Here is a 24,722-nt window from a genome sequence, read left to right on the forward strand (position 1 = left end):
GTAGGTCTGCCCCTCTCTCGCTCGCTCATTTCTCCCTCCGTCTCGCACGCCACGCCTCCTCGCCTCTCCTCAAACCTCCTCACCCGCACCGCCACTTTCTCTCCCCAAACCAAGAAACCGCTGCCATCGCATGTGTGTGCGTGCGTTGTTTGCTGGCCTGCTTGAAATTAGCATGCAGTAGAAGAGAAACGCTCGAAAAATTTGCAACCGGAACTCACCTTACGCGCACCGTTAACAGCTGGGAACGCGAGAAAGGTGCTGACGGCTGTCGAGTAGCCGAAAGCCGTTTTCAAACTTGGGCGAGCGGCGATAATGCCCTTTGTTCGGGCCTGAGCGTCACTTCACCATCTGCAACGGTTCGGATGTGTTGCCCCCGAAGGTGTCAGCGGTAAGTACTTCGCACTTCCTGTCACTCGAGCTTAGCTGGGTATTATCTCGAGTTGTTGCGGTGTCTATTAAGCTCAAAACAAGCATAGTGGCGCTTAGCACATGCTTGTTTTAAAACGCCGGCAAGTTTGTGATCCGCCATTAATACCCATAGCATAGTCAAGAGAGCTTGTGTTTGCATCTCATAGCGGCTCACCTGATGCGCTCAGTTGTTGTTAATGTTCCAGTTCCTGTAACGTGGGTGTTGTAGTTAGTTAATGGGACTTTTCGTACTTGTCAGTCGAAGTAGTTTGTATAGCAGTAAACCTCATTACAGTCTGTAAAACGGAACAGTTGGACACACCTGACCACTTCGATTGACAGCCCTGCATAACGAAACGAAATAAAAGAAAAACGTGCTATGGCGCGTCACGGAAGGTCACTTGTGACATAAAAAAACACGAAAGTGAGGGCACAATTTTCTCGCTTCAATATCCACTTCCAAACCACCGTCTACGGGCGACGAAGTTGTGCTGGGGCGCTTGGCATTCGGCGTTCCGAAGCTTTTTGTTCTGGAGACGTCGTTTATTGTGCTTGCGTTCGCTAATATCCGCATTTTGAGGCGTCTGGCTGAGTGGACTTAAGTTGATATATCTTGAATTGATATATCTAGCGAATAAAACGTGATCTCATGCGTCCTGTACGGTTTCTTGTAACCATGGCAACATCATCAGTTTCCTGCTGCTTGGCTTCCTTACTGTCAAGTGGCATCAGTAAACTTCCTCGGTGGGATCAGTTGGGCGATTTCATTGAGTATTTCGCAAATTCGCTTTACCCTATATCAGCTGTCTCATTTTGTTGTTGTATTGCGTTTAAGTTTTTTACTGTGTGGACGTAATTCACCACGAGTATTGACCGTGTGCTTCCGTCAGATGTCGCGCTGCGGCCAAGACTCCAAAAGACTCCTACTCGCCCCTAAGCCTAATAGTCGTGCGAGCAAGAAGCGTTGGATACCCCAATGTACCGCTGTCACCAGCCCCTCCACCCGTTTTATTTTTGTTTTGTTCTGTCGGTAAGGCTGCAAGCTTCAATTGTGTTCACTGATACATTACTTTCAGCGATCTGTTTTTATAGTCGTGCGTCACGCCGCAAAATTATGGCTCGCGCTCGGTAGGCAAATCCGTTATCACACCGATGGTGTCGTCAAAACAGTGCCGACGTCGCGATTTGCACCTCTGCCAGCGCTGTGCGATAGAGCGTCAGTCAACGTAAGCTTGCGAAACTTGTATCGTTTTCTTTTACAGTCGTTTTCAGTCCATGTTAGTGCGGTACAGTTATTGCTCATGATCTTTTGGTTTCGACTTCCGAGTCTTGTTCAGTAAGCAGAGACGTCATTTGGGTTTGTGGCTTTCGTTGCGCTTGCTCATCACTTCAACCCTTTCGCATTCCTGGTTCGCTTCGATGGCAGTCGCTACAAGAAGCGTGCAAGTTCGTTCCAGCGCAAAATGAGACCGATGCGTGCGTCACTCCTCCAAATTGCGGCACTCGGCTTGGGTCGTCCCCGCATCTCACGCCACTGACAGTGGTCGAACATCGCCCGCATGACGTGGAACGGTCTAAGTTTCTAGAGTAGGGTCAAATGGCTCCTCGCGCGGGCTTTGCCAGTGGCAGTGTTATGAACTTTGCTGAAAACGCTCACTGCAGCTACGTAATGCACAAACTTAGGCAGCAGCAAGAGAGAGGGCGCTTTTGCGACATTGTGCTTCACGTGGAAGGCCGCCAGTATCGGGCACACCGCAGCGTGCTGGCTGCCAGCAGCCCTTACTTTGACTCGATCCTGCGAATGCAGAAAGTGGCAGTGGAGCACCTCAGCATCTCCTGCCATAACCAAGCTGCCTTCCAATCATTCCTTCGGTACATGTACTCTGGCTGTGTCAGTGTTCACCGGGGAAATGTCGCAGAGCTCCTGCAGCTGTCAAACCACTTCCTCATCTTCAAGCTCAAGAACTACTGTGCTGAGTACTTGGAGCACAACCTCAATCTGGCCAACTGCCTCGCCGTCAGGGAGATGGCAGAAGCCAACAATGTTCCTACATTGCTCAAGGCCGTGGCAAGTTTCGTAAGCGAGAATGTGGAAGATGTCCTCAGCGACCCAAGGCTACTGCGGCTTGACAAGGAGCGGTTCGTGGCCTTCATCTCTGATCGAAGGCTATGTCTACCACAGGGCGCACCACTGCTGAACGTAGTGACACGCTGGGTCTCACATAACCTGGAAGAGCGAGAAGGTTGGCTCCGTCTCCTGCTCACATTTGTTGACTGGGCCGCCGTCGACCAGAACACACTTTCTCAGTGTCTAAGCCGTGACCCTGTGTTTAAGCTCAGTCGCCGGTGCCTCCATTTTCTCCTCGAGACATTAGACAGTAACATGGTGGAGGCACCCAAGTGCAGTAGTGCAGACAAGCGGGAACAGCTGCGGCTGGAGTTCTCGCACCCGCCAGAGAGCGACATGGAGAGTTTTATGAACCTTGCCGTCTCTGCAGCCATCGAAGCTCTGTGCGCGGAGATGTCGGGGGAGGCACGGGGCTCGCCTGGCGCTGTGAGGTCGGCAGCAGAGGACGACGACGACGAGACGCTGTCGTCAGATGACTGTGGCGAGCTGCTGGACGAAGATGACGGCAGTGAAAGTGTGCTGGGGATGGGTAAGTAATTCCTGTGCTACACAACTGAGGTTGCCTGTGCTCTTTAATCGGTTTTAGCTCTGCTTACATTTAAGCCCGACTTAATGCCAGTGCAGTGCCTCACTGTAGAATTAGGCGTTTTCATCACATGGCTTCTTTCGCCCCTTATGCGAGTGCACCTAACAACTGCAGTGCACTGGTGTGTCATGCTGTACTTTCAGTGACCATTAAAAGCTATAGTGATTCAAATTGTTTGATTCCTGCTTGCGAATGGAAGATCACTACCAACTGCATGAAAGTATTTGCCCTGCAATTTAGGAACAGTCACCTACGTCTGGACGTGGCTGCAACTCCTATTCACCCCCTAATGGAGCTTGGCGACTTCTGCGACATTAGCATCCAGTTTTCATTAAAAACTGCATGCCTGTTAAAGTATCCCACGTTAAAGTATCCCACGTTTGATTCCTTCTGTTGTGCCACCATTATGCCCAAAGAAACTTCTTGGCAAGTTGATGCTTAGACTTCCTGTACATTCTTGTTTTGTCACGTGGTTTAGTATGTGAAAAAAGGGTATAGGAGGGAAAATTAAGACACTGTCTCTCCTCTGTTATTTTTTCACATTACAAACCATGCCCAAAAACGAGCATGTACAGCAAAGTATTGTACTCTTTCAGACAGTTTGCTGAGTTAAAGGGAGCACCAGCACATTTGCTAGGCTCTTTGCTAGTGTACTGTTCGATCATGCCTTTGTGATCGTGGCTTCTACTTGTGAGCCAAGCCTCACAAGTAGAAGTAGCTGCAGGTAATTTTTCCCAAGATGTTCTTACATTGCAGTAAGAACATCAGTAAGTATTCATTGCTGCATAGGTGCAAGTGCAGTGCAACCACACAAAACTGTTCCCATGCTTCAGCTATGGTTACATGTAATTCTGAAGTTTTTCGACAGTCCATGTGGCATTAGTCTTTTCCTTTTGTCCTGCTTTTGTTCTCATTATATACTGGGATCTACAGTATTGCTTCGCGAAAATTGCGCTGATTTCCCTTATCTCTCCATGTCTGCGGCCAGGCAACTTTATACATGCAGTGAAGCTTGTGCACCAAAAATTAGTGCAGTAGCATTCATTAAATTCACTATTTTACACTGCTTATGCATATTCACAGGCAATTTTCTGGGCCTACTTGTTAAACTTGTAACAAGGTGTCCTTGCTAAGGGCAGCAAACTGAACAATGTCAAGTGCCGAGCAATCCTTACTATGCATAATCTCTGGTCGAGAGTCGATTCACAGTACAGAGCCTTGAGCCATTGTCTCGATTTGAAGTTCAAGTAGCGGCTGCACTGTACATCATCGCAAATCAGCACAGGCGTGGCTTCGTTGTAAAATTGCTGCTGCCTTATACAGCGATAGCTTGTTATAATAATCTCACATCTAGCATGGAAATGTCTTTGTTATAGCCTATGTTTGTTGTAAGCACACATGCTGGTACAAGCAAAATATATGTAAATTGTAAATTTCCCTCTTTATATTCCATAATTTGTTATATTGAGATTCATCTTTATTATAACTTCACAGGTCATTAAGGGGTGCATTCAGACTGGGATACATAGCGCAAAAAATTACACAGGGACAAGCAGAACACAGGACGAGCGCTAACTTCCTTAACCACTTGCAACGCAAGTGTTTCTTGCATATTGTTTACAAGGCAATCATTAGTGAACATCTCTTGAGCAAGGATTTTTTGGAACAGGCAATTTGTAGATTTTAAGGCAATTTAATGTAACCGAGCACAGTAGCTCAGCTGCTGCAGCTGCTGGCCAGTGAATACATTCTGAGGGATGCCAGCCTATGTGTGTGCTCACATCAGCAGACCTCCCTTTCTCTCTCCTTCACATGGCTTGCCATATGCACTCGCCACTGCTGACGGCAGAGTTCCTGTCATTGGTGTTCTCATGATGGTGAGCCAGTCAGAACGTAGATGATCTACATGCCATGAAATTGCAGTTTCCTTCACCTTGGCTTTTTAAAGGGACACCAAAGGAAAATATTAAGTCAAGCTAGATTGAGAGATTAGGCTTCTGTAGCAACGAATTCGTCATTCACAGCGAGAAAATGTAAAGTCAGTGTAGCGCCACCTATTTGAACTATGACCCCTCGGGTGGCATTGACCGATTCATAGAGAGCAGTAAGTAGGGGGTTCACATGAAGGTAATGCCAGTCATCCATTTTGGCACAGGCGATTCGAATTCAAGAGCAGCAGAATCTTTCGTGGCAATTTTCTATGGGACAAAATCATATACTGGACACAGGAAATGATGATAGGCTTCTAGGCAAACAATGTATCCATCTAACTCTGCTTAATATTTTCCTTTAGTGTCCCTTTAAGGAGAGAGAGATGCTAGTGTCAGACTGTGCACTTTTGTTTTCTTCCACTGTTTTACTAGCGCAGTCAAGATTGCATTTGACCAGTTGTATTTATTCCTTACACAATTTTCGGTCTGTTAATAGGGTTAGCAGAATGGTGCATGGCTAGCTATTGGAATGGTGGCATGGCTGGCTATATATAGAGCAGGCAACTTAATTGTTTATGGACAGACATACATCATAAACTCACATGAAGAGCGATGTATGAATAATTGTGTAAAGCAGCAATTATTGATGACGCACCCGACTGTCGCACGAAGCTACAAAAATACCCATTCAGATTTCTTTTTCTGAGAAATGCATAAGGGTTCCCTTTGTAGCTTCATGCTACAGTCTGGAGGATGACACTTACCCCCGTATGCAGAAATGCAACTTAAGTCGAAGCACATGCTTGACTTGATTTAGATGACGCCTGGCGTCAACGTGCCCAAAGACGCTCACTGCGTTTCCTTCGGCGCGTTCCTGATAGGCGTCACTCGGATGAAGTCAAGCATGGGCTTCAACTTAAGTTGCATTTTTGCATACGGGGGTTATACTGTAGGATGGGTGACAATTTTCTCTTTCATAAACTTTCGTCCACCTTACTAGCTTCCACAGAACGAATAATCGTGATTGTTTCATTCTTTACAATGTTGATGTAATGTACTGCTGCACATGCATGTTTCCTGTTTTGGTCTTACTATACCCCCCCCCCCCCGTTTTTTTTTTTTTTTTTCACGGCAGGTGAGGACGTGGTGCATCTTCACCAACAGCAGGCAGCTATTGAGGACGAGAACAGCACAGAAGGTGAGAGTGACGAAAAACATCACATACTGCGGAATCTGTTAGTTGGGACTGCAGAGGCAGAAGGCGTGAAGACCTCGGAGCCTGAAGCCACTACAGACGACTCGAGCAATGGACAAACGGGAAAGATACCATCCTCCGTTTGGAAAGAAGGTGTCAAGTGTGAGCACTGCAGCTATGTTAGCTATGGCGCTGCAAGGCTGGAGCAGCACATTGCCAAGGCACATGGCAAAGGTAAAACGTATGACTGCCCCCTGTGCACGTTTACGTGCAAGTGGAACCGCGAGTACTACACCCACATGAAGAACCATTTCAGCAGCGACGGTCAGGGGCCCTTCCAGTGCGACTCTTGTTCATACAAGTGTGAGAGGATACAGCTGTTGCTCCTGCACCGCATGAGGCACACAGACGAGCGGCCATACCAGTGCGGTGCATGTGACTACCGGTGCCGGCAGAAGACCAACCTCGTGGCCCATATGCGCTGTCACACTGGTGAACGTCCGTTTGTGTGCGACTTGTGTGGGCGTGCCTTTGCACTGAAGTGCACCTTGGAACAGCACCTGCAGAGCCACCGCAACGACCGGCCTTACCTCTGTGACGTGTGTGGCTTCACTGCCAAGTACCAGTCTCACCTGCTGTCCCACCGTCGGCTGCACACCGGAAATGTCTTCCGCTGCCAGTTTTCAGGATGCACATATGTTTCTCCAAAACGCAGCCAACTGGAAGCCCACACACGGACCCACACAGCGGTGCGGTCGCATGTGTGTGCTGTGTGTGGCCGTGCCTTCATCGAGCGCAGCCACCTGGTTCGGCATGAGAGGATACACCTCGATGACAAGCCGTTCAAGTGCCTTGAGTGTGACTACACTAGCTCACGCCGAGACAAGCTTAAAGAGCACCACGAGAAGCATCACGGTGAAAATGCCACTGCCAAGGCACCCTACAGGCCACGTAAGACATCTAGTAATGTGGGGCAGATGTTGGTCGACTCGGCACAGCTGAACCTCGATGACCCCTACGTGTCAACAGACTCGCAGCTCGATTCAATGGATCCTGAAAACCGCTATCTCGTAGTTCAGATGCAGGCATCGGGACTCTCACTGTCACAGGTCCAGGCACTTCAGTCACACTCCAGCCTGGACGACTCGTCTAGCATGATGTTTGTGGACCAGCAGAGTTCACTCCTAGATGCACAGCTGGGGGACCTTGGTGTAGACAATACTGAGGAAATCTTATCGGTAGCTTTGAATGAACCTCTGAACTCCTCCTCTGAAATCAGTGCCACCTCCTCAGAACTCAGTAACGTCAATTCGTTAATGCGTTCTTTTAATTTAATTTATGAAAACTGAAACAAACTGGTCATAAGTCATTGGGTTGTTTCATGTGAGTGTGCTGCATGCAGACATGGCTCTTTTCATGTCTAGTGCTTGTAATTAACGTCAGTCTTGGGTAGCATTCAAGTGAGAGATGTGTAATGTGTGTGTTTGTGTGCATTCTTTATCATGTTTGCAAGGTTCACAGCATGAGTTTGAGAAGTGTGAATATATTCTTTCATTTTACACATGTACTAGTTACTGTAAAAGGCAGCGACATTCACTATGACAGCTTTAATATAAACCAGCCTCTCATGTGCCAAGGGATAGTGAGTGGTTAGTGTACACCAGTATAGCTTGTGGAGCCAACAGCCTTGTATAGTTTCCGCAGTTATGCTTGGCACCATAGGCTTTCCAAGGATTGCGAGTTGACTATACAGTGCTTTAATAAATCCAGTGATGCTAGTCCCAACTCTCACCCCCCATTTTCGTAAACACACCTTGACTGCTTCCTCCTTGACTTTGCTGAATAGAGAGCAGTACTGCATCTGTAGATCGTCTAGCCTAGAACCCTTCTCTGCACAATCAGTGTCGCATCTTCAGCAGCATGTGATCTGCTTCAGTTGTGACCATCCTGTATTGTGGGCCATGTGTCTGTAGGAGCAACAAAGCATCACTTTTATTGTATTTAGAGTCGGTGACATGAGTTGTAATTGCTTCCTTGATGTCACTCCACCAGATAGCATGGGTGGATGATCTGCAAGTAACTGCTCAGAGAAACGTAATTGAGCTGCAGGTACTGCAGTCGGCTATGGGTCAAGAATGCGAAAGAGGCTCCTCCCAAATGTGCTCGATGCACCTGCCCATCACACCTCAGCACTTCAGGACATTGTGTGCATACTGATACCACTGGAGCATTGTCCCTACTATTGCCCCAGTTTTTTAGTAACCAGGATCTTGCCAGTCACGTGCCACACATTAAGACAGCCATCGCAAAGTGTGTGGGCAAAGAAAGCTAGGAGCACAAAGAGTCTGTTTAATTAGGAATTGGGAGGAGGGCTGACCTCCTGTGCAAATTGATTCTTCACGTGCCGATTGGCGTGTCAATTTCCGTTTCTTGGTCCACGAGAAATATCCGTATACAACTGGTACATAACACCAGAGCATGCCAAAGTGTCACCATCTAGTGCGCACACATTTGACAAGTGCGCAAGTGTTGCACAGTTTTCATCTACACTGCCTGCCAACCTGCAACTGTGCAGCTGGGATAACTGACCACGTCCACTTTGCAATTTCATGGGTTCTGGTGCGGCAGTTCTTGAGCAACACTTTCAAAGCTTGTGCTTGAACTTTAATCCTGTGCTCTTGCAAACCGCTAGAATAACTCTTGTTCAACTCTGTCATTAACCATAACCTCCTTCCTGCATCTTTACAATGTTTGCCCAATCTCCGAAATGCATGGCAGCCATTGTGCTTGCATTTTGCTTGCAGTTGCTAGAGCAGGACAACGTTCTCGTAACTGCCAACTTTATGATGTTATTGTAAAATGCCCCATTTTTTTAAAACCCGGTTTACTGATTGTTGTATTGACAACAATTATTTAATCTTTATCTGTGTGAAGTTTAGGGCAAGATTAATTTCTCAGCCTTGTTTTTCAGCCTCCAGGATTATTTGTACCTACCCACAGCTGCACCACCTGCTAGTTAAACCAGGCAACTCAATTTTCAGCCCTCATTACATGAATGTCTCGAGAATAAAGTTCTTAAACATATGTATATCTGTGGCACAGGTCACCCTTGCTACGACTATACCAGGTTTGGCGTAGTAGTTTGAAGAAGCCTGCAATGTGGAGAGAAGTAATTCATAAAGGAAGAATTAGACATCCACCCAATTGTAGCAATTGCTACAAATTGCTATGGCAAACTCTTACCTTTGCTTCGAGTTGTTCATAAATTTGACTTCGCCCTGCCGTCTGCTAGCCGCCTGGTTAGCTCGGATGGTAGAGTGGCTGCCCCGGAAAGGCGGTGGTGCCGGGTTCAAGAATTTTTCTTCAACTGCGAGGCTTTTCTTTCGAGGAACTCGTATGGGTTTCCTTTGTAGCAGTTGCTACAATTGGGTGGATGTCTGGTATTCCCTTTATTGACTATACCAGGTGTTTTTTTTTTTATACAGAATATTAAAACTGCCTCTGACAGCACAATTATAATCATTGAACTGGATCAAAGATGCACACATTACTTGCACTAAATCAAAAAAATGCATAATTCGCCAACAAGAAGTTCTTTTAACCAATTACTGTACAGCACGTATTGCAATTTATAAACTAGTCGGCAAGGCATACAGAGTTGGAACTAGTTATGAGGATGGCACTGGTTTTGAGATATGTGCCATCAAACTTGCAGTAAATGTGCGCCATTGTTCCAAATAATGAAAGAAAACATGTTATGCATTCAAGCAAAAAAGTAACTAGATTGCCAGTGTATTTTGTCTCAAACTTCAAGAATTAATATCTCACGACTCGTGTCATCCTGACAATTTGTTCAACATAGATGCGTATGCCTTGTAAACCCACCGACTACCATTTGTAAATTGCAATATGTGCCGTAAATCAATTAGTAAAAATGGAAGTGGCAAATTTTTTAAATTATTGATCATATAGTTCAACTTTTCAAGCAAGTCATATCTGCGTTCCGAGTAATCCAACAAAAACCAGAATTATGCTACCGTGAATTAAGAAATCTTTTTATACTAGTCTAAAGAAACCTGGAGGAGCGGAGTGTAGTTGGGCAGAAAGTGGACACCCTACAGTCTTGCGTCCCGGCGCAGCCAACTTGACCGGCAACATTCGGCGCACTATGACAGTGCCGACATGACAATAGAACATGCCTATCTCACGCCGGGACGACTTGATCAGGATGCACCACGCACTATCTTGGCTATCCAATGGCACTCCGGCCTTCAGTTCAGGTACACCGAGTTTGCACCTTCGCCAAAGAAAAAAAAAAGAAAACTCGTTCGCAAGCCACAATCGCTGCACCATGCTAAACAAGACGCAAATTTCCGCTGCTCCTGGCATTGACGGCATGACATGTTGCCGGCCACTGCCTGGCACATTAGATTATATGTGTGCCTTTAGTGTCGGCAGGTCACCATTCTCCACAGTCTGTTGCAGGTTCACTTTTGCATGAAACTGTAGAGCAGTGGCAACGTGTTCTGAATGGATGTCTCCGTAACCGCATCCCCTAAGCTGCGACTAACAGAAAGTGGTGTAGTGCAAGTGACAATCCTTTCTCTCTCACCCCCATCAAATGCCTCTGGCTATGGTTCATAAAATTGTAGGCCTGAGCTAAGCAAGTGGAAGATTGTGTTGCAGTGCCTGTGGGATGAACACCCACGCACTATGATAACTGGTACTCCTAGCATAATTGCAGCATTCAATCTCAATGGCCAAGGTTCAGTTGCAGGATGCAACAGTTTCATGTTATGTGCCCATACATTAACAGTGGATGCAGACGGTTTCCTAGACAGGTCACTGGAGGAAATTCCGGTGCTAGTATCTATGGGAGCTGCTAGTTCGACAGTTCAGCCAGCACGGGGAATGATGGAAAGTACATGGATTTGCCTAAACTTCATCTTTCTGGCTTCCATTGACTTCGCAAATTGGCCAGTTTATTGTGATAGCAATTATATGGACACTCCAGACACGTTTAACATTACGGTCGTGATGTTACATATAAAGCCCTAAGGCAATAACTCCATCGCCATGCACTGTATGCTGTATGTGTAAGAGAAAGTGTGAGGGTGAGCCAATGATGACGGCTCAATCTCGCGTGCGCAAGGCAGGGAAGCGAGGCATTGTACTTAAGCAGCAACTGCATATGGCGTGATTGCATGAGCTTTATCTTGAAAGCAATCTGCTTTGGTGGCCGAGTCTAGGTGGGCCGACTCAGTTTGCGTTGAAGCAATAGACAGCATGAAGGTCACTTCACTCGCTCATGCCAGCGTTTTGACAATGTCTGCAGCCATTAAGTGTGCACGTTTGCCTGCGTGGGCGGACACCATGCTTGTTAGTTTAGTTTGTAAGTATTTACAAGTTTATATATAAGTCCGACAAAACTACTATCCTTACTTATTATGGCTGTCTACTAATTTGCTATTGTAATCGATGCTTCAACTTGAGAAACTGACTTTTTAAACAAAACATTGCAGCATAAGTGGTGCCTAAAACATGGCCACATGGCTCCAGAATCACTTTCGGTGCATGCAATTAGCTGCAGCATAGCCTTTGGGACCGGCTTGTTACCCATAAAAAGCAATTCGGGCATGGATTTGGACACCACCTATTAATTCACAATGACTATGCATGGGTGCAGGAACTTGATGCATTTACAAAAATATGAGCACTTGGAAATTTGTAACGCGTAATAAACTATGCAACAAGAATGTCTGAAATCACAAGCATGAAGACTGGACATCCATGTACTTGCACATTATTCCCATAGTAACTGAAGGTCAGCATTGTCGGAGTTCCCTCTAGTGTTTAGGGTACGTTTTTGGTACAGAGATACTCTGTTTCACAATTAGCAGAGAAGCCTAGTAAGACTTCTCTCGCTGTTCGCACCTGCAACCAAGGAACAGTGCTTCACTTGTGTTAAGACAGATATGCATCACACAGTTTTACATAACATTGTCTTGTACTTTCGTGTTGCAGAAATTGAGTTTTATACCGAATGAGTGGAGCAATAAGTTTCTATGGCAACAATGCATCACGGCTAAAACATACGTTGTCTACTCGGAAGAACAAAGGTGCACAAATATTCAATTTGATGTAATCTTGCGCCCGCATGTTGCAATGCTACATGAAGTACTTGTACTGTAGAAAGTGTCGCAAATCAAGAACTAACGTACTACCAACCGCACAAAGTGAAACTTGTATGGCTGCACTACTTGTGTAGCACTATCTGCTAACTATGAAATAGAGTATAGCATGTAGCTTGAAAATGGTATGAACTTCTGTCCTTTCACTAGCACATTCATGATTCTACACACGGTTGCAACATACCTCATGCAAATGCTCTGACAGAGCCTATGGATTTGTTGGCCGGCTCTTACATGTGTACCGTCGGGAGCGGTGAAGAATGTCGGGTGGCAACAGCATTTGGGCAGAGTAAATGGTGCTAGTTGTGTGTCTAAGGATTTATACTGGCTGTATGTCGGTCCAACCAGTACTGAGCCAATGGCCTTGCATAGCCTGCCAAGACCATGTGGCACATTTTACTTGGCCCCATTTGCAACACACAACACCAATCGCATGATCACTGAGGAAGGTGCAGAAAATTTCACACCAAGTAGTAAGCAGCAAAGCGATACACGGTCACAATCTTGGCTGTTTTGCTTTGCCACAATGACAGTGAAATTAGGCTTTTCCATTCCACGGAACAATTCGATGTATACGCTTTTTATGAAGATTTATTTGCACTATCAAATTTAATGGTGGCTTGCTTGGAACTGGACTTTCATTTATATGTGCAATTTATAAGAGCTGTCCAGCAAACATCGCCCTCATTCCAGCTATTGCCATGAAATATTCCAATTGCATTGGTCCAATTTTATTGCTGCTTATCTTGTCATTTTGAATGGTTCACTTGTGAATTTAGAATGGCGGTGGTCTCATTCAGCCATGTCAGCATTGCATATATTTGATATGCTAAGAAATGTGCTGCTGAAGAGTTTCTACAGATATGCCCATGCAAAAGTTGCGTGCTGCTGCAAAAGATATCAGTTGGTGTCGTATAGAGAAGGTGCAAGCTTATGATAAGCTTTCACTAGCCATGTACTGAAGCGCACTTGAATGGCCCACGTGCGATAGGAGTGGAAGAATTTCCTTTTGTGCCCGTCAAATGTCTGTTATCTGCCTGTAAACTAGCTCCTAAGGCACTAAATATACAAGCTCCACACGTTACATAATTCATTTTCATACCTACCCCTCAGGTGAAGTTGTGTGTTGGCCATTTGGGTAGTTACTGAAGTCCTGCCATCTGATCTCTCTATAGTGGAACCCCTTTACGAGTTTTTTGATGCTATTTAGTGCCTGGTAAAAACTTGCCACACAACCTCTTAGTCACCTCAATCTTCAACGACTTTATACCTAAGAAAACATCCCGAGGTTCTGCTGTGTGAATTCTATATGGTCTTGTGTTACTTTCATTGCTGTGTGGTTTCCATGTGTCAAGAGTTTTTACATAAGTGTGCAACACGTATTGCAATTCTCTTGTGAAGTTTGTGTTTTGTCAAAGTTCAGATGTGTTTTAGCATGTGAACTGTCATTTCACAAGTGCCAATGGGTAAATTATTTGACAAAGGCTAGACCTGCGCTGCCGCCACTTCAGTGCAGTCAAAGAACAATAAACGGTTAATGACGGGAATGGACAAGCGTTTTGTTTTCACTTCTGGTCTTTATTGACCTCGCAAAATGTATGAATGTCACGAAGGCTGTGTGCAAAACAGTGCACGATACATTATATTACAGACGTAAATGGTACAATATCAAGAATGAGTGTAACGAAATACAACAATGGTACAACTGAGCACTTCATAAAAAAATTGGCATCGCTAACTACACACAAAATTGTTTTAAAAAATGCAAGTGGCATTGAGATCAATTTTCTGGTTTGAACATAGCACAGCCCGACATTGCATCCAGCACTTCTGTCCTAATTTTGCCCACTGCATTCTGCTAAAATGGTAATGCTAAAGCTTGCACATAAGTAGAATGTTGCAACGAATAAAAAGAACTTACTAGCTGGCACTTATTTTCACCACTTGACATGGGACGCAAAAGGTTTGACAACAGCCAAAGCATTCTTTTTCATTGGTAGGGGCGTGCTACACTGCTGTGTATGATTGATATTTTACTGGAAAAGCAGTGGGAACCAAACACACAGTGTGCGTTTTCTTCAGCCTATGATGAAATGCGTTCTTGTGCATTTGTGTTGCACTCGCATATTGCGATTCTCACAAAGTCGGTGCGAAATTGCACAGTCCCATAGGCTGAACCACACTGTCTTACTTCCCAATGAATTTCACTTTCCTCTCAACTACCTTTCATCCCGTGAACACAGATTCACACATGTACGCTTCAGACTTTTAAAAAAATACTAAAACAGTTAACTCTGTGAACAATCACAAAATAGTAAATAAAAGGTACTCAAGCGAGTAATCACGGTATTGAAATAAAATATGACTAGCACTTAATTCACTGACGTGGATGGCGTAAAAATGTATGAGAGCATTTTAAATGTGCAAATAGGCCAGTGTGACATTCCCGAGAATAAGCAGTATGTGGTCAGTTAAGTACACTCAATGGCAAAGGAAATATTGAGGTAGCGGTAGAAGTGGACGTAAAATTGAACTCTTATGCAGAACTAAGCTTTCTACTAACAGTTTCACTTTCAACACTGATGTCAGGTGTTTCTGACCGGACATCTGAAAAAAGCTTACTGCACTCTTGAGTATTTGGTTCACAAAGCTCAGTTTTCCTGTAAACTTTAAAGTGTTTCGAATCACCTATGCAGAACCTCTTACGCAGTGTGCTGCGTCATGGTTTCACATTCAACCCATGGTTGACAGCAGCCTCGCTATCGCGGCACAATGATGACCGAGCTCCTTGTTATGCGCATCAGGCTGGTCTTAAGAAAGTGTGTTATGCCTAGAATACCAACACTCTTGTTCAAACACTGGCAGTCTTGCAAGAACAGACCCCACTGATTAATTCTGCAAATTTTGCTCTATAGACGCTGCGCTATAGACTATGCTAGAGGAGCCTTGGCTGATGCTAATATACAGCTGCTGTGGTGTGAACCAGGGCCGCTATTTTGTAGCGATGCATTACGCCTTATTCTATGCTATTCTTATCATCCACCACACGCGGCCGCCTGATCGTGTTGATAATGTGGGCAGACCGTCGCTCTGACCAGTGGCCAAGCGCGAAAAGCCTGAAAAAGAATAGAAACGGAAAAGGCATCGCTACAAAATACCGACCCAGGTGTCCTGCAATGCATGTCACAACCTAGCAAAGCACTACAGCAAACTTGCACAAGGTATGACACCACCTTTTGAGATATTTGAATCTTTTATTAGAAGTAGCTTTTATAGTTCCAACTCGAAACACTCAAGCCATTAAAAAAAGAAAATTGTATTTCAGACTGTTCAGTTGACAAGTCGGACAATTTTTTAATTGCCAGTGAATGTCTCTGTACAGTGCCCGAACTTTCTGTGCAATTTCTTGTTATTTAAAATCAATAACTTCACTGTATATTTCGATGAAACAGTATACTCCTTTAGACAATAAGTTCTGTTGACCAATAATTAATGAAGGCAATGTTGAAACATTGCTTCATTTGAATATTTCTTTAATGGGGAGGGTCATAATCCCTTTTGCACTTATTTCTTGCATGGCTTCTCTTTAGTTTCTGTTCCGAAAGGTGGCGACATACGTCAAACTTCCCAAGTCAACTTCATTTCTGCAACGCATTCATTCCAGAGTTGATTTTAGCAATCAAGCACTCTAGATAACAGCAACATAGAATCAAACTTTTCAAACTTTTTTTGTTTACACAGGCACTTGTGCCGTCTGTTTATTTTCTTAGAAAAGGTTTTGGCCACGAGGAATACCAGACCCTGCAAAAAGAAAAAGAAAAGCAAGACATTTGTCAAAGCAGCAATACCTGATTGAGATACAATGGCACGTTACCCCTGTATTCAGAAAGGCATCTTTATTTGAAGCCTGCGCTTGAATTTTGCTCGACTGCCAGGCATCGTTTAGATAAATGACACCTGGCATGAACGTGCCCAGGATGCTCATTGTGTTTCTTTCGGCATGGTCACAACAGGCATGATAAAGTCAAGCATCGGCTTCAAGATGCATTTCTGAGTACAGGGGCTACATTACTTGAATATCTGTCTACCGTTTTATTCTGTGGAGTAGCGCTTAGGGCTAGGATGTTGGTGTCTCAAAGCGAATTAGTGAATTATAAGAGTGCATATATCAATCAGCAGCAAGTGACAACACGTGTTGTCACTTGCTGCTGAGTGATATATGCACCCTGTGCCAATGTCAATGGGAACACTTTATTTGGTGTTTAGACAGCTGTTGCTGCAAACTTGTCTTACAGTAATTTGCAACAGTTCTCATGTGATCAATTTATGATACGTTGGTACAGCTTACGCTAATTAGCTGTATGTTAAAATGCGAGGATTCCTGAGCTGATACAAGGGGTTCAGTGGACAGCAGTGTTGATTATCGTGGACTAAATACCTTTGCTCACTGTTACAGACTGCCATAATTCACTAATTTGCTTTGAGATATCAACATCCTAGCCCTAAGCACTACACCACAGAATAAAACGGTAGACAGATAGTCAAGTAATGTAGCCCCTGTACTCAGAAATGCATCTTGAAGCCGATGCTTGACTTTATCATGCCTGTTGTTACCGTGCCAAAAGAAACGCAAGAGGAATAGGAAACGCAAGAGGAAGAAGCGATTTGCCACGTATGTGGCAAATCACTTCGTACGTGGCAAATCACTTCTTCCTCTTGCCCGTGCTGTTGCGAGGTGTGCTCTTGAGCAATGCCATATTATGCGTGCCCTCGGGCTTCTTTGGGCAGTACGATCGCGTGTGGGCGTTATCACCTGTGGCACCACATATCTCGCACCGGTGTTTGCGCAAGATTGGGCACACCACAGCATTCGTTAGCGGGTCACGCAATATGTGCGTACGTGCGAATGATTTAGTTTCACCAAGACGCCGGCAGAACGCACATTCCAACAATGGTGGCTGTTGGTGCTGCGGCTGTTGGTGCTGCGGCTCTTGGTGCTGCGGCTCTTGGTGCTGCGGTTGTGAGCCGCACTTATGTCTGGCCGCACCAATGGGTCCAAAACACTTTCGCTCCTCCCTGGCCCTGCCCAGGTTGGCAGGGTTTTCTGCCTCCAATGCCCCTTCTGGATGCAGCTCCCCTGCAATGCAACAACAATACGTTTTTTGTTGCAAACTGCATATTTTCTTAAAAGAAAGTACCACTCAAAATGTGTTTCCAGTGTGCTCCGAATTGACAATTGTCAGCTTAGGTTCTGCAAAAATGACCCCATGTCTTTGTACACAAGCATTTTTTTTCCTTCAGCTTCAATTGTAATGTGGATTTTAAGACTATACTGTAGCAAACAGTGCACATAACGGGACACAGAAAAGGGGCACATGACCCAGGCAAGCTGAGCGGCTTATGCAGAAGGGTCAGACGAGACAATCCCCCCAAAAAGATTGCGACAAGAAGCATCAGGCATTCCTCGCTAGCTGCATCACTGGAGTCTACGAAATACCCTTGAAGTGTGGGTGCTCCTACATAGGACAAATGGGCTGCTGCTTCAATGAGTGCCTCCAGTAGCATGCCAACAACATAAAACAAAAATACAGCAGATCTTCCTCTGCATTGCAGGTTGTGTAAATGCATCCCTTATTTTAGAAAGGTCACCCTCGTCCAAACGCACGCCAACCAGCGCCCACGTGAAATTGCACCAGTTGACCATCCATCCAGTTATTAGACAAGGAAGTAGCGTATCTGCCAATTTAACACATCTCCGCCCACCTGTAATCTCATGTCATTCTTATGTTTTTCACACTATGTTTTCACTCTTGCTTCTCCACCTATATATTCTGCGCTTGCACGATATTACATAGATAAAACCTTATTCTACAGGCTTTCATGCAAAATGTGATCTCTTACGATTGCTAGCCTATAAGACGACAATACTGTATATGTACTGAGGTTTCATTGCCAACAAGTCCAAAATTGAGAGAGTGCCTCTCTTGGAATGGCAATTTCGCCATTCCCAGGATCTGTCAAGGTTTGAAGTGCTATGGTGCGACACTTCTGACCATTAGCTAGGCTGAGGGCTTGATTTCCAGATGCTCCAGCTACATTTAGATGGGTATGAAATCCAAAAATAATATGCTCAGATTTATGCGTGCATTAAAGAACAGTGCATGCTCAAAATTAATCTGAAAGCCTTATTACAGCATCTGTCACAGCCTCTGTGTTGCTTTAATTGGAATGCTAAACTACATATGCACCAATCAACCAATCCGCTCTTAAGCAAAAGGAAACGAAATAAAAATAGTCATCATTATCAACCTATTTTATGCCCACTGCCAGGACGAAGGCCTCTCCTTGCGATCTCCAATTACCCCTGTCCTGCGCCAACCGATTCCAACTAGCATTCGCAAATTTCCTACTTTCGTCGCACCACCTAGTCTTCTGCCATCCTCTACTACGCCTCCCTTCTCTTGGTACCCACTCTGTCACCCTAATGGTCCAACGGTTATCTAATCTGCGCATACAGTGACCTGCCCAGCGCCATTTCTTTCTCTTAATGTCAATTAGAATATCATCTATACTTGCTTGCTCTGATCCAAACCGCTCTCTTTCTATCTCTTAAAGTTATGCCTAGCATTCTTCATTCCATCGCTCTTTGCGCGGTCCTTAACTTCTTCTCAAGCTTCTTTGTCAGTCCCCAAGTCTCTGCCCCATATGTCAGCACAGGTAAAATGCACAGATTGTATACCTTCCTTTTCAATGATAACGGTAAGCTTCCGTCGGGAGCTCACAATGTCTGCCGTATGCGATCCAACCCATTTTTATTGTGAATTTCCTTCTCATGGTGAGGGTTCCCTGTGATTAGTTGACCTAGGTAAACGTCCTTCACAGACTCTAGAGGCTGACTTGCGATCCTGAACTCTTGTTTCCTTGCCCGGTTGTTCGTCATTATCTGTGTCTTGTGCATATTAATCTTCAACCCCACTCTTACACTCTCTCTGTTAAGGTCCTCAATCAAGTAGGTGTCGACAAAATTTTATTGAGGTCTTTAAAAAGAAATTACCAAAATGCAGGAAAAAAATTCTTGTAGCATCAAATTTACAGCTTCAACTTTGCCATAAAAAATATATCAACTTTGCAAGTACATCTCTTGAGACATTTGCAGCTGACTGGTAAAAGTGTAGAATTGTAAACTATTCTGTCGAAACATACTTTTAATCATTTTATGGAAAAAGGTTGATTATTAACAATGTAAACCTATGCCAAGGTCTCATTTTCTGAAATATAGTCGCACAATCTAAGCACCATTACGTCACAGTGATTTCATGGATACCAAACTGCTTTGTGTTTGACTGTGGCATATCTTAACACCAGGACGAGTCATTGAAAGGCTCACAGGTTAAATACTTGTTCCTTTTAGAATGCAGACTATATATAGCCTTTTTACGTAGACTACCAGAAACTTCTGATGTCGCGTCAAACTGGTGCGGGAACTTCATGGAAGTGCACAGGCTATGCATGTATTTTGTTCTGCTTCTTTTATGGCTTACCAAGCCTCCACTTAGAGAGATTTTACGGAGTGTTTACGGTCTGATCCACTCGGACCACTGTACGCATGTCCAGTGTTCTGCTAAACACACGCAGACAGGTTATTTTGCCAGATGGGAGGTGGTGTAAATGTGAGCGCTGCAGCCACCTTGTGGCGCAGAGCTCGAGACAAATGCACAGCTAATATTTCAGTAACCAAACGTTCTACTCCACTGCTCATGCAAATTTTTCGCATGACGGTTCACCGCTGCCGAAAATTTATGCCGGGAACTCTGACAGAAGTTTCAGTGTGTCCAGTATTCCACTACGTACACGCAAGCAAATTGGACGGAATACAAGGCGAGCCGGGGCGTAAATGCAGACAGCCTGTACCAGTATTTTTCCTTCCTCCATAGCCTGTACGGTGCAGCCATATGGTAACGCAGAGCTATTATGCAGTTACCAAGTCTATTCTACTTCGCTGCTGCCAAAAATTTACAACAGCAACGAAATGGAACGCACTTGTTTACTGTAATATTACCTATGTGTTTCGTTGAGCTCTGCACCACTAGGCGTTTGCACCATCCAGGCCACTCATGTTGCGGGAATGGGAGCTCGAGGTTGCGTCCACTTGGCTTCTTGGTCATTTCGCATCTCGATCACGATGTGATTGTACCCTTCTAGGTCATCAATGGCTTGGAGTAGCATTTTAGTATGCATCGGAGAGAAAACTCTGCCAGCAGAGCCTACCTGCCTAATCTACCCCTCTCGCCACCGAAGCCGTCTTCAAAGCAGTCCTCAACTTCGTGGAGGACACCTTGCTTAGTACAATCCCAACAAAAACACTCTTAGAGAGAGACGGCCTTGGTAAGCCAGAGAAGATGAAAGATGGTTGCCAATGCCGCCTTGAAATTCCCGCACCAGCTGGCCATGACGTATAGTACTTGACGTATTACGTCTGCTCGGGCTAGCTTATTTTTGTCAGTAAAGATGGATGGCATAGTATTCTAAAGAAGCCCAAAGACTATGTGTAATTAGCAGAATTACAGAACGTTGGCTGTTCTGCAACGGCCCAAATAGAATGTATACGTCGAAATCCACGACATCACACTGACCTGCTGGCATTGGGGCATCGGCGCAAGATAAAAAATATCGAAGTTTGTCCCTCATTTTCACTTCTAGTATTTCAACACCTTAATGCGAAATTAACAACAGTAGACATTTCAAGGGATGCTTTATCAGTCTAAGGATGATTTGCTACACATTCCACTGGTCTTCCGAGAACGCTTTCAAAGTTCCCCGATGGCCGTGTAATACAATACAAATTACTTCTATAGCATTATCCTGGATTTGATAACGGTATAGGAGCATGTCTGTTGTCATGATAAAGCTAATAGTACATTCGGCAGGTCGCTTTAGAACGCAGTCGCGGCGCGGTTTACATTCGTCTGGTTAACTAAGGGTGCCCCACTCCCCTCGGAGGCGTTCATACCTTCAACCTGGGAGTGTGACCGAGATACGACACTGGAACTCGGCTACGGGGTAGGCTATAGCTCTGGCTCCAATGTCCAGAGGGCTCCTCATCGCTGCAAACCGCATTGGAGCGCGGTAGGAACCATGCAGTCGAATGTGCCATATCATATACGTTGTTAATAAACGACCTTTGACCAGTTGAATGTTCCACGTGTTAGTGTTTCTCTTTAGTGAGCCTCAGCAGTGTCTCATCACGCGAGTGGTTGCTCACCCGACTCTCCATGTGGCACCCGGCCACCACTGCTGTGGCTGCGGCCCCGTATCTGCCGGCCCTCGGTGCCTTGCCGCGGCAATGGTGCCGCATCGTTGTCCTCCGGCAGCGGCGGTATGACGTATTTGTCACGCTCTTCCGGGGGTACGTCGGCGAAAAATCCTGCAAATAATTTAGAGTGTCAGTTCGGCGGCAAATTTTTCGACGACCGCTTGAGATTTGAACTAAAAGCGCGCAAGCCGCCGTGATCGCGGAATTCTACGATCGGAAATAAATATAACCTTTAAGCAAGTGCGAGCTATTTATAAGCAGCAAAGCCGTACGGCATCCCGCATCTTTAATGACATCGCGCTAGGCGTCCAGCGTACCAGGGGCTCCCGATCGCACAAGAGGGCTTTTGTACGCGCACATGTTACAGGGGCCAGGCTTGAGTACGAATGCTCCCTCGCACTACAGATGGCGATTAGGTCGGCCCGCACTCTCCGCTGTTCACTTCGGTAGTGCACACGCCCTGCCTCTGCTATCTCCGAGGCCTCGTCGTCCACAGACCATATGTGATGATTATATATATAAAGTGAGAATCTGCCGGGGTCCGGTTAGTTGAACAGGCACTTGAAGGTTGATGACGCACGCACGAAAAAAAACAAAAAAAAACGTTTTATTTCCTACGGCGGTCCGGCTGAAACGTAGGAAATAAAGCAGATTCTTTTTTCCCGTACGTCCGGTTTCGACCACGATGGAAGTGGTCTCGACTTACAATTATATATAATTTTAATTTCCTGACGCATGTGCGGCTGGTCCAGTACTACGATAAAATATGAGAGCAGGTCGGCAGATGACTTCTTAATCGTGCATGCAGTTCTGAGTCACGCCGTTTTATTTTCTGCCCCCCCCCCTTTTTTTTTATTACGTGCAACGTTAACTCTTAAAACGGTTGCACCATTTGGGGTATGTATTTGTCCCATAAAGATAATCGTCATCTGCTTGCGTTTCCTTTCTTGAAAACTCGGCGCTCGCTACTTTCCTGTCGAGAATGCTGTGTCACACTCACTGATAACGCGCAAGCCGTTCGTGACGGGAAGGTACTGGGCTCGCAGCGTTAAAGGAAACACGGGCAAGACAGATGACGATATCTGCCACACAACGATAATCGTCATCTGCCTTGCTTGCGTTTCCTTTCTTGAAGACGCCGCGCCCGCTACTTTCCTGTCGGCAATGCTATGTCATGATGATAACGTGCATGCCGTTCGTTACTGGGAAGAACCGGGCTCGCAAAGAAAGAAAATGCGGACAAGACAGATGATGTTTATTGTTGTGTGGCAAGATACGATTCAAAGGGTGTAAACTTTTCTTACACACTCTTACACTCTAAAAACGGTTGCGCCCTTTGGGGTGTATATTTGCCATGGAACAATAATCGTCGTCTGTCTTGCTTGCGTTTCCTTTCTTGAAAACGCTGCGCTCGTTAATTTCCTGTCGGGAATGCTGTGTCATGCTGATAACGTTCTTTACTGGGAAGTACCGGGCTCGCAGCGTTAAAGAAAGAAAATGCATGCAAGATAGATGACGATTATTGTTCCGTGGCAAATATAGACCCCAAAGGGTGCAACTGTTTTTAGAGTGCACTCTTAGAAAATTTTACACCCTTTGGGGTGTATCTTATCCCACAACAATCGTCATGTGTCTTGCCCGCGTTTCCTTTCTTTAACGCTGCGAGCCCGGTACTTCCCAGTCACGAACCGCATGCGCGTTATCAGTGTGACGCAGCATTCTCGACAGTAAAGTAGCTAGCGCCGAGTTTTCAAGAAAGGAAACGCAAGCAAGGCAGATGACGATTATCGTTGTGGGACAAATATACCCCAAAGGGTGCAACCGTTTTAAGAGTGTGTAGAAAATTTTACACCCTTTCTTGTCCCACAACAATAATGGTCATCTGTCTTGCCCGCGTTTCCTTTATTTAACGCGGCGAGCCCAGTACTTGCGGGAGACGCGTATCCCGTCGGGTCCTTAGGCGCGACGTCTTGTACGCTTGAGCTGATAAATCTGGCCGCGTCACGCAAATCGCCTTTACATCTCGGAGAAGGCAGTAGTGATCTCCACGCCGAGTTACAGGGAAGTTAGCAGACACCGCAAATTATCAAAATTGAAGAAGACCTCGTCGCGCCGAGGCGTTCATGCCAGGGTTCATGCCACGCCGTAACTGCTGGTCTTCTGCCGATTTTGCCCTCGACCGGAGACCAACGACGAAATATCCAGAATTATGGTGAAAATCAATTTTACCGCACTTCCTTCAAATTTATGTTGCTTTGGAACAACATAGAACAGAAATTAGCGAAGGTTTGGTAAGCGTTAGGCGTTCGATTGGGAGCCTGCCACCAAAATAATGCCGCTCCACCCTAACTTACTGACAAAATTCCAGTTCGCACACTGTCCTGCATCGCGCAGGACAGTGTGCGGACTGAATCGGAACATCTTGCACGGCACTTTCGATTACAACAATGCGCAAAATTGAAGCGCGAAATGACGACGGGGACGACCAGGTCAGACACGGACAAGCGCATCTTTACAACTACACTCTTAGACAAAGGTACAGTACACCCTTTGGGGTGTATGTCTGCCGCACAACGATAATCGTCATCTGCCTTGCTTGGGGATCCTTTCTCGAAACGGCCGCGCCCGCTACTTTCCTGTCGGGAATGCTAAGTCATGCTGATAACGCATGCCGTTCGTTACTGGGAAGTACCGGGCTCGCCGCGTTAAAGAAAGGAAATTCGGACATGACAGATGGCTATTGTGTGGCAAAGGGGTGTAATTTTGCTTAAGAGCGTACACTCTAAGAACAGTTTACACCCTTTGGCTTGCCCCTTCTGCCACACAAAAATAATCGTCATCTGCCTTGATGCGTTTCCTTTCTTTATCGCTGCGAGCCCTGAACTTTCCAGTAACGAACGGCACGCGCGTTATCAGCATAGAACAGTTTACACCCTTTGGAGTGCCCCTTCTGATAACGCGCGTGCCGAT

At 45.5% G+C, this 24,722-nt stretch overlaps 2 protein-coding genes across 4 annotated transcripts; one reads left to right on the forward strand and one right to left on the reverse strand.

Annotated features, from left to right (window-relative positions):
* The first annotated feature begins 1,096 nt into the window (after positions 1 to 1,096).
* On the forward strand, positions 1,097 to 13,986 carry LOC135914433 (uncharacterized). Its single transcript, XM_065447277.2, has 2 exons — positions 1,097 to 3,065; positions 6,189 to 13,986. Exons 1-2 carry the CDS (start codon positions 2,006 to 2,008, stop codon positions 7,595 to 7,597), a joined length of 2,469 nt encoding a protein of 822 aa, XP_065303349.2. The 5' UTR covers positions 1,097 to 2,005; the 3' UTR covers positions 7,598 to 13,986.
* A 10-nt stretch (positions 13,987 to 13,996) lies between these two features.
* Positions 13,997 to 22,287, reverse strand: LOC135914435 (nanos homolog 3-like). Of its 3 annotated transcripts, none has more exons than XM_070540003.1 (4): positions 22,070 to 22,284; positions 21,702 to 21,863; positions 17,340 to 17,576; positions 13,997 to 16,240 (listed from the first exon to the last, which is right to left on the reverse strand). In XM_070540003.1, exons 1-4 carry the CDS (start codon positions 22,110 to 22,112, stop codon positions 16,206 to 16,208), a joined length of 477 nt encoding a protein of 158 aa, XP_070396104.1. In that variant the 5' UTR covers positions 22,113 to 22,284; the 3' UTR covers positions 13,997 to 16,205. The 3 variants fall into 3 exon arrangements, with proteins under 3 accessions (XP_070396104.1, XP_065303362.2, XP_070396103.1); XM_065447290.2 differs by having other exon boundaries at positions 17,382 to 17,576; positions 22,070 to 22,283; XM_070540002.1 differs by lacking the exon at positions 13,997 to 16,240 and having other exon boundaries at positions 17,124 to 17,576; positions 22,070 to 22,287.
* Between the last annotated feature and the right edge of the window lie 2,435 nt (positions 22,288 to 24,722).

The sequence above is a fragment of the Dermacentor albipictus genome, chromosome 6, assembly GCF_038994185.2.
Source record: "Dermacentor albipictus isolate Rhodes 1998 colony chromosome 6, USDA_Dalb.pri_finalv2, whole genome shotgun sequence".
Lineage (NCBI taxonomy): Eukaryota > Metazoa > Arthropoda > Arachnida > Ixodida > Ixodidae > Dermacentor > Dermacentor albipictus.